Source organism: Pterocles gutturalis, unplaced genomic scaffold (assembly GCF_000699245.1).
Source record: "Pterocles gutturalis isolate BGI_N339 unplaced genomic scaffold, ASM69924v1 scaffold609, whole genome shotgun sequence".
NCBI classification, from domain to species: Eukaryota; Metazoa; Chordata; class Aves; order Pterocliformes; family Pteroclidae; genus Pterocles; species Pterocles gutturalis.
Window position 1 is genome coordinate 3,269 of NW_010127782.1, and position 9,537 is coordinate 12,805.

The 9,537-nt window shown below is 42.0% G+C and overlaps 1 protein-coding gene across 1 annotated transcript in view; it reads right to left on the reverse strand.

Moving 5' to 3' along the window:
- Positions 1-8,060: 8,060 nt before the first annotated feature.
- GALNT2 (polypeptide N-acetylgalactosaminyltransferase 2) overlaps positions 8,061-9,537 on the reverse strand; it is a gene marked incomplete at its 5' end in the record, with an annotated part of 42,029 nt that continues 40,552 nt past the window's right edge. Inside the window, 2 exon segments of the mRNA XM_010079367.1 lie at positions 8,061-8,216; positions 9,519-9,537. The exon segment at positions 9,519-9,537 is cut by the window's right edge and continues 8 nt beyond it. Of these exon segments, the coding sequence (XP_010077669.1) occupies positions 8,061-8,216; positions 9,519-9,537 (175 nt within the window).

Consider the following 9,537-nt stretch of genomic DNA (forward strand, 5'->3'; position numbering starts at 1 on the left):
AGCCCCACACTAGCTACTGAGAAGAAAGTTAACTCTATCCCAGCCAAAACCAGTATACATGTTCAACACAGCCAAGCTCTCGAAAATCTTTTCAACATATAGGTAGCTGAATTGACAGCCCTTCAGGTGCTGGTCTGAAAGACAACCTGGACCCTTCCCACAGTCAGCTCCAAGGAACAGGTTCCTTTTCTCCTTTGCCCTGTATTTTTTGTGCCACAACAGTCACTGTGGAATAGCTGGGGAGGGACCCCCTGGGCTCTACATCACATCCAAGATCAAGAAGCAATCAAACCACAGTGTTGTGTGCCTGCAGCACACAGCACAGGCCGGATGGAAATCCTGTCCTGCAGCTATGTAGGTGGGGACCCAGCCTCATGCCTGTGCATCAGGTTTAAGCACCAGACATGCCAGACCAGCCAGATCCCACTCGTCTCTCCATGCGCTTGTCCTACCTTTTCCCTCCTTTGTTTTATGGCTGCTAGTCCCGACCAGCTCTGCTTTCGTGCTGCAAATAACCACATTGCTTTCACACTGCCCAAAAGGAAGAAAACTAGAACAGAGAGGAAGAAATAATTTCCTTTTACCGTTTCTTTTCGAACAATGAGCAGTTATTTATAACATGGGTAGGTTTCTTGTTGCAAGACAGCAGCGCCCTTTCCCAGCTGACAGAGCCTCTCCAGCAGTGACAGCCTTGCAGCAGCCTGCAGGATTTCATTGCCTGAGGTAGCTTAACCCAGTTTCTCATGTGGTTAATGAAAATCAGCAGTGGATGAGATTTGCTGTTGCTGCTGTTCTTTGGGACCCTACGCACAGGCTGAAGCACTCAGAAACACATGAGCAGCTCTTATCTTCTTAAGAGAGATTTACTTAAAGTGGGCAGTTGCAAAGTCATATTCCCCCACTGAAAACAAAGCATAACACCTTACTCGGAGTCTAGGGGATTTACAATCTGGTTCAAAAGTCGCCCTTCCCTCCTGTGGGCACCTCAGGGCTGTGTGATTGAGGTACTTGGGGGAGAGCACATGGCTCCCGAGGCAGGTGACCTAAATCCTGCTTTGCCCACAGATGCTGCAGGGCTCCGAAGGGGTTTGTGCGCTGCCTTCCCTCCCCTCCCCGTCGGTTAGATGTTCTGGGATGCTTTCACCCCCGGCGGGCACCACAGGACAACCCAGGGGCACACCCTCTGTTTGGTGCAACCCAACTGCTCCACAGTCCCCATGGCTGAGGAAAGTCTCCCCTGTGGAGGTGCAGCCTGCAGAGGCACCGGTGACGGGGCCAGTGTCACACACTCCAGGCCCGTATCCAGATGGGTACACGGCAGCAGGGTACGGCCGAAGGGCCCAACTCTGCCCATCCCGGCTGCCCTCGCAGTGCTCTGCAAGCGCTCACTTCAGCACATGTCCAGCGTGAGCATTGCTGGCCAAACAGCACATGGGGGTCCCAAAGAAGTGGCAAGAACAGCACTTCTACTTCAGTAGGTCTCTGAACTGCTCAAAGCAGTGAGGAGAAGATGCAGCAGGAGTGTTTTAGGAAAGGGTGATAAAGGGTCACTATCACGGGACATTTTGTACCTTTGGCACCGTCACACAGGCCTTGAGTTTCATGAGGTGCTCCCTGGACGGACTTGAGTCGAGCTACGGCCAAAGAGGACGGACTTGAGTCGAGCTACGGCCAAAGAGCTTCACTGCAACTTTGCAGCAGCGGTTGGACAAAGATGCAGGACTTGTGTTTGTTGTGGCTGCCAAAAGCTAATTAAACCAACAAAAACAAACAAAGGAGAGGGCTGTGCTTATGACGGGGTTCATCAGTCGAATCAGGTAGAGCCTGTGCTTACTACATGCATCAGACCAAACTCCCCGCAGCGAGCTTTCTCTACCTTTCCACTTTCTCAGGGCTAATTTAAGAGCTGTTCTTCACAGCCCATAATAATGGCGCGAAAAAAAAAAAATTCTGTTCTGCCAGAAAGAGGAAACTGGAACAAGGGAACCCGCAGGAAACTGTCAGGCTGCCATCTCTGGCTTTCCTGAGGAAACTTGTGCTCCAGGGCACCCAGTCAAAGGAAATGGGGGTGCCCACAGGGCGCAAGGCTCAAGGGAACCTGGGTGAGCAGGAGCTCGTCTGCTGGGAAAGGCCACTTCCTGCATATGAAAAAAAGCAGTGGGGTGGTGCGTATAGGTGAACACTGAAATAACCATACTGTACAGACAAGCAGACAGACAAGCATTTTCTCTGTGGATACCTTTGACTTGATGTTGAAACCAACACCTTGATGCAACTTAAAAACTTTTTCTCTCTCTCCCTTCCTCTTCCTCCTCTCTTGCCACTACAGGTGCTGCTGCCTTAAGACTCAGATATCAGCAATGAGGCTGTTTTGGTATAAGTAATAATAACTTATTATTATTAAAGGCATCTCAATTGAAAGCAAAACAGAACATCCCTCAGCTCAGGCTCTCTCATGAGAACAGAAGGTTTGATTTTACGGTCTAGTTAAGCCAAGCTCAAATGGCTTTCAACACCTGAAAGAAACAACCCTCTTTCCATGGACTTTTTTTTTTTTTCACCAGCCTTCCTTACACCCCCCGCTGGCTCACCATGAGGCATTCCTAATGCTCCTCTTAACTGCTTCTAGCTTGCAGGTCAGCACAGGACAGTGGCAAAACTGTACCCAAAGTCTCACAGTGATGAGCAGGGAGGAGCAATACCTTAAGGAGGTATTAAGCTCCCACTGCTCTGTAGGATGGGCAAGCTGCTTTTACATTTCACCAGTGCTGGGGGGAGTGGAGAGGCAGGGGGGAAGATTAGTATCTTCCCCCTTGCCTGCTTCTGGTTATGAAACCCTGCCACTTTGTGCCAATTCCAGCTCTCTACACCCTTCAAAAGGCCAACTCAACTCTCCAAGATAGAAGTAAATCAAGTTAATCTTGTCCTGGTGCTTTATTCACTCAGTGGTCTCATGGAATGAGCACAGAGGCCAGCACAAGGCTGGAGAGGCAGGATCAGCATCCTGCTCCCCCCCTCACCAACAAGCAGTGGGCTGGCTCAGCAGAGCATGGAGCTGCCACCTTGGAATCCATCCACTTCAAAAACAACTTGCTGGATGGGAAAAAGGTAGCACAAAAATTAAAAGGATTTTGCAGAAGTGGTGCTCACCACACAAACAGAGCACAACAGACTCTTGGTAGTCATTTTCTAACCCTCTTGTTACCACAATGCCCAGATTACCAAAGGTGAGGTTTAACTAATACAGGTATGGCAGAAAACGTAGCTATTTGCTACTTCCAGATCCTTTTAATAAAAAACCCCCAAAATCCTTGGATTAAAAACATCTGCCATGTAGAGATAGGGACTTGAAATCAAACAGGTCCCTCCCTCTTCCTGCATACAGAGCAACAGCATGCTGCTGTGCTGCAAGAAATCAAATCAAATCAAAAGGGTATTTTACACCCATTTAGACAACCGTTTGGAGGGCTGTACAGAGAGAACATCTGTGGACTGACTTCATTCACAATTTTTAAGCTTGATTACTAGCAGTTCTTAAAATAGTACTGGGTGTTAAGCTGGAAATAAAATGTACAGTCTAACAAAAGATGCAACCCTGATATTTGTGCTCATTCTGTAATCATGGCTCATTATCCCAGACTACTTTTTTCAGTGGTTTCTATTCATTTGAAATCATTCTGAACAGGAACAAGGGTCTTGCTAGAGTGTTCTGTAACAAGTTATTGCTATGAAATTATTCATTGTATTTCAGGCTGAATGAGGACACAGGTGATGCATGCACGCAACTCAAGACCACACAAATTTTAGAGTATCTACATTTAATATACATCTAAGGTGAAATAGATGTCTGTATTCACATACAAAAATATATAAGGTTTTAAAATAACTAAGGTTATGTCAGCAACACCCCAGACAGGAACTGCACAATGCTTTACAGGATCCACTTTAAACAAGACAACAGTCCTTACCTCAAGCAGATTACAGCATTTTAATCTCTCCCAATATTCAGCTTCCTTTCCAAATGCAGGCAGGCATCTTCTTGAAAATTCAGGATTTAAAATACGTTTTTGTTAACCCACAAAGAGGAAAGATTAAATGTTCCCTTATAAAAAGGGTATAAATGTATCTGGTTTTATGCACAGTGACAGGCAAGCAGAGTAAACCCATGCACAGAAACTGGCTAAAAAGCATGACCTGAAATTCCAGAAAATCAGTTACAGTGAATGGGAAACTTCTTTCGTACATATACTTGAGTATCAGGCAAAGGAAATAATGGAGTTCCGGTCAGAAGTAATGCAAAATTTGCAGAAAGGCTCATTCAGTCCTGATGTTTACACCAAGAAGTTTACTGACAACAGTATGCACAGAAAACATGTAAGACTCTAAGAAGAGACATGAGACAGACTCCTACATTTAACATTGGATTATATTAAAAGCTTCTACTGCCAAAAGCCCATTCTAATTATTTTTTAGTATTACCTGTCAGCTCACAGGTGTCAAAGGGCATTTAAGATGGAGAATCCTCATTTGAGTTATCGGATATCATCTGCAAATGCAAGGTTGTTTCTTTTGTTTACTGCAGTTTGATAAGGCCTTTTTATTTTTGCTAACCATAAATATTAAAGATGCATTTGCTTGACTTAATTTAGACTTTTTGAAAGGTGCCAGCTAGTCACCGACTTCTGGCACGCAGGGAGACTAAGTTTGTTCCCAAGAACTCTCCTTTCCTACAGCCTGATAGGTAAAAGTCTTCCTTTCAATACAATTAAAAGTGTTTAAATCTTTGCTACAAATGCTTCTGCAGGTTATACTAGCTGACCACATCCTTGGGGCTATCTGTAAAGCTAAGTTTCTTAGACCAGGAGCAAAGATTGTAGTCCTGTATGCCACAGAGTGGAAAAGAAGGATGTGCCCCAAGAACCGACTTGAGGCATCTCTGAGGCTGGACAAAACATCACAGCTAAGTTTTTTTACCTCTTTCATTCTCCGGCTTCCCATTTGCTTCCCATTGTGCTTGGCAGAGTGGCTTCTGGCAGCAAAGAGAGGGACCCTGGAAGTCTCGAGAAGAGTCAGCCTAACGGGGCAGGAGGGAGAGTGTCTCCCCAGTATATCTGCAGATGACTAGTCAGCTTTAACTCACTCCTCAGTGTAAAGCAGCTTCTGAAATAAGACAATTTCCTCAAAGTTATCATATTAATTTAAATACAAACAAAATCTCTTCTCATAAACGAAAATATACACCCATATATACATACTTTTAGAACAGGAACTTTTCAAGAACTACTTCAATCTGCAAGCTCCAGGCAGACTTCTTGGTTTCACTCAGTTACATTAAGCACCACACATTTATCTATAAAGCATTCTTCTTTATTTAAGTTAAACAATTTTTCAAGGATGGTTTCCATCTATAAAATGAACAAAATACAAGCTCTGTACAGCAGACTTTTCAAACCAACTGAAAAAACAGTTTCCAAACTATGTTTTGAAAATCTGCAAAACAAACAGTATCACCATTCTTGCTCTGAAGACAGTAAGAAAAGTTCTCAGGAGACTCCATCGCAATTTGCTTCAAGGGCTCTTAATTTCTCTTTCAAATGGTCGAATTTCTTCAACATTAAAACCTCCTAAAATCACAGTAAGTAACTTTGGCACACTGTCATGTAAACATAACAAAAGGATACCACTTCTTTTCTGTTCTCTCAAAGAAAAGCAACATACAGCTCCTATATTAAAATCCCTATGCACAACATCCATGGGGAATTAGCGAAAATATTCCTACTTTATATGATAACAGTTGACATTACAGACTTAAGAGGTGGAATATGGATTTTTTTACTAGCAGTTCTGATTCAGAGATAAGAGGCAGGTCAATATTCAGAGTTTCAACTGCTCGTTTCAGTTAGTACTACCCTTATACTAATCAAAGTTGCAAATGGAAATACCTCCACAGAAGCTGAATGGTTGGGTTTTTTTTTTAAATTCTGTTTTTGAAAACTTCAAACAAATGACTTGCTGCTGAGCCCACATTTCAGCATTTATTTTTCCAGAATATGAAGAAATCTACTGCTATGTTTATGAATCATGTTCAAGCTCTCAGCTAGGCTGAAAGGCTACAGACAGGGAGAGAGTAAAAGCTGAAAAATAGTTTATCCATTGTACAGCCTCTAAAACAGGTAAGTTTCGGAGAAAGTGGATTGTGAGGAAGAAAAAAAAAGTTAATTATTCATAAAAAGAAGTCAGATGATGGATGGGAGAAACTGGATTTAATGCCTCCATCCAAAAGGTATGCAGGTACTTGCAAGTCAACTTCAGACACATAAGGTATTTATGGGCACAATGGCTGGCACAGTTGAAGCAATTTTGCCCAGAAGAGTACCACCTCTACACCTAATGTATAGATGCAGCCAAAGGAAATTGAAAAATTGAGAAATGCTCCACTTTCAGGAACAAAGAAAGAGGGGAACTGCACCAGCACACTACATACAATACAGTGGATGTTTTTCATCTCCTTGTGATCACCCTTACATTTTTCCGAGATCCATCATCTTACCAAAACTACTTCCTGGCACTGCATGTCTGCACTAATTTCTGTTAATGCTGTCTCACTTCGTAGTACTTATTTACCTTTCAATTTTAAAAGCTCATTGAAGCGTTTGCTTTTAATAAAAAAGTATATAGTCTATGCAAACATAAGAAAGGACAGGTCAAAGTTGGGGTTAACTTTGACAGTATTATTTTAATATAAAAATGACATCAGCTGGACTGAAGCTGCAAAATGCATGGGTTCTATGGTTAAAAACACATAGGACCTGCTGGTATCCAGGCTGATTCCCAGAGCCAAGCCTGAACCCATTCAAAAGCTCCATTTAAAGAAACAAAATGAAAGAAAATTCCCCAGTAGTAGGTCTATAAATTAAGTGCAATTCAGAGATATTACATAGCTGCTCATCCTTGCAAATTAAAATTCAGGTCTTGTGCTGTCGACGTTACTATTCTACGTTATTTCTACAACTCAAAAGGGGAGTGTGAAAAAATAATTTTTTCCCATTAGGGCCCAGAATAAAACTGTGCTGAATCCACATGGCTGCATGAAAGATCTGCACTGTTTATATAATTTGGTAACAAAAGCAGAGTATTTTAAAGACAAAGTACTACAAGAAATGATCAACACAAATATCAAGTACGACTTTAACATTATTCAGAGCACATGTAATGAATTTCCAAGTTGGAATAAACATTCCAAGCAATCATCTGTGCAGATGCATTCGCTTATTCTGCTATTTTCTTTCTCCTCCTGAGTTTCATGATCTCCAGTGAGGGCGAAGTGTTAAGAAGTAGATCCAGTTTGCAAAGCAAAAGCATCCAGTGTTAGCACGGACATCACACTCAGCAGCACAAAATCCGCACCTTCATAAAGTTTCACTCTCCTGGCATTCCAATCCAATTTCTGGTTACACATACGTCAATCACTTCATTGATAATTACAGGATGATGAAAACTGATATAAACCGTTGGGAGCTGACAATATATATACTTTTATATATTTATATTTAGAGTCCATCATAGAAAAGTTCATATTCAAATTACCAAGTACACACAGGAGAAAAAAACCTTCAAAATGACACTTCTGTTTCTGGAAATGACAAACCATGATTTCTATGCAAACAGAGTTTTCAAATGACCTCCTAGTAATTTTTCCCACCCTCCCTCCCACACCCTGGTCCCCACAGGTGTTTCTTCAGATCCTTTTTTTAATCATACATCAGTTGTTCCTAGAGTTAATTATCTGCTGTGCAAGTACGTAACTGAAGACAGAAAGGAACCATTGAAGTCTTCACACCAAGAAGGAATTGTGCTGCAGTCATGTTCAGTGATATCTTTGCAGTGCTCCAAGTCCCCTGGATCCCTGGTGTCTGCTTCAGCACTCTCCTACTTTCAGATAAAGGTGGAATACTGAGGTATATAAGTTCCGTGGAAAGTTTTAAGAAATACATCAGTAATTCAATCAAAACTTTGCCCAACGTCTATGAATCAAAACAGCATTTTCCTTCTAAGTCCTTCTACTGCTGCAGATTAAGTGTGAATTTCCACTGTTGTGACAAAGAAGGACTGCAGATCTCAACGGTGAGACCACCATTTTTGGCATTTCGGCTGTCTAGACAGAGGTTGCTGCCAACGTGCCTCAGTTTAGAATTGCTTTCAATTTGTTCCCATTTCTGGAAGAGAAAATACAGTTACTGAGCTGGAAAAGCAGGAAAAGGACAAGTTATACATCCTGTCCTTTGAAGTCTTCATAAGCTTCCCTGGCTTGTGCTTGGGAAAGCTGTGAAAACTGCAGTAATAGTACGCAGTTTAGATAGCCCTTGAATAAGAGTATATAAGTTATGGCAAGCCTTGCCAAAACAACTGTTCATTCAGTTAACACACTGCAATAGATACATAATACACCAAATCATTTTCCTCTACTTCAGCTGTCACACCATGCTACCTGTGTGAAGCCTTTGGTCTGAAGAAAAAATAAAAATCAAACCCCATCCGCATAGCACTGCAATTCTGAACACAGAAAAGCAAGAAGCACTATAGCTAAAGACAACTTTACAGAAATCCATAAATCTGTCAGACACCCTTCAATTATACTGCAGACAACTAGTCAATTGGCGCTGTCAGAAATTCTTTGCCCACGGTGATGCCAAGGATAGAGTAAATGCCACATACAGGATGTCAAAAAAGAGAGTTGTTTCTGTTGTATTTCTAACATATTGTGCCTTTCAATATTGTTAAGAAAATTTGGCTTCCTTAGTTTCCTTTTCAGAAAAGCGGGAAGAATATTCTTCCTTCATCAAGGAATAGCATTTCAGTTATCTGTCCACAAAAATTGAGATATAGAAGCAGGGAAGTTGGCAGATGATCAGAACTGATGACTTAGCAGAAAGAGATGAATTGTTATACGACAAGACCAAAGATGGTATGACTCTGCAAGTGTGATTTTCCTCAGGCATGGGAAATCGATGAAGTTACAATGCTGCATTAATAAAAGTGAATTGAAGGAGTCTAGCGGTGTTATACACAGGTCACAGCTGAAAAGAAAAAGGAAAGCCAAACCACACTTTTCTGAGACACAGACTACATAATCTTCAAACTTCACTGAATAAGACCTTTCAAAAATACACCATGATAAATATATTCCATTTCAGAAAACAGATGTGGCAGCTGAAGAATGTGACGCATCGGTGCTGTTGGGTGAAACCTTTACATAAGGCCACTGTTGGGATAAAACCTCTATATGTTCAGAAAAGATTGTCACTGACCTACGAAAAGAAAAGCTCAGTACACAAGATTATTCTTGCTGCTCTGCCCTGATGTCATGCATCCTAACTTTACACGCACAAACAACAGCAAAACAGAGCGAAAAGTAGAACGGAGAGAAGATATGATTATCGTAAGTGCATGTTCTTGCATTCTCATCCATAACCCTTGTGTTTCCCACCGTTTGCAGGATACATTCACAACATACTAACCTGTCTACTGTCGTTTTCC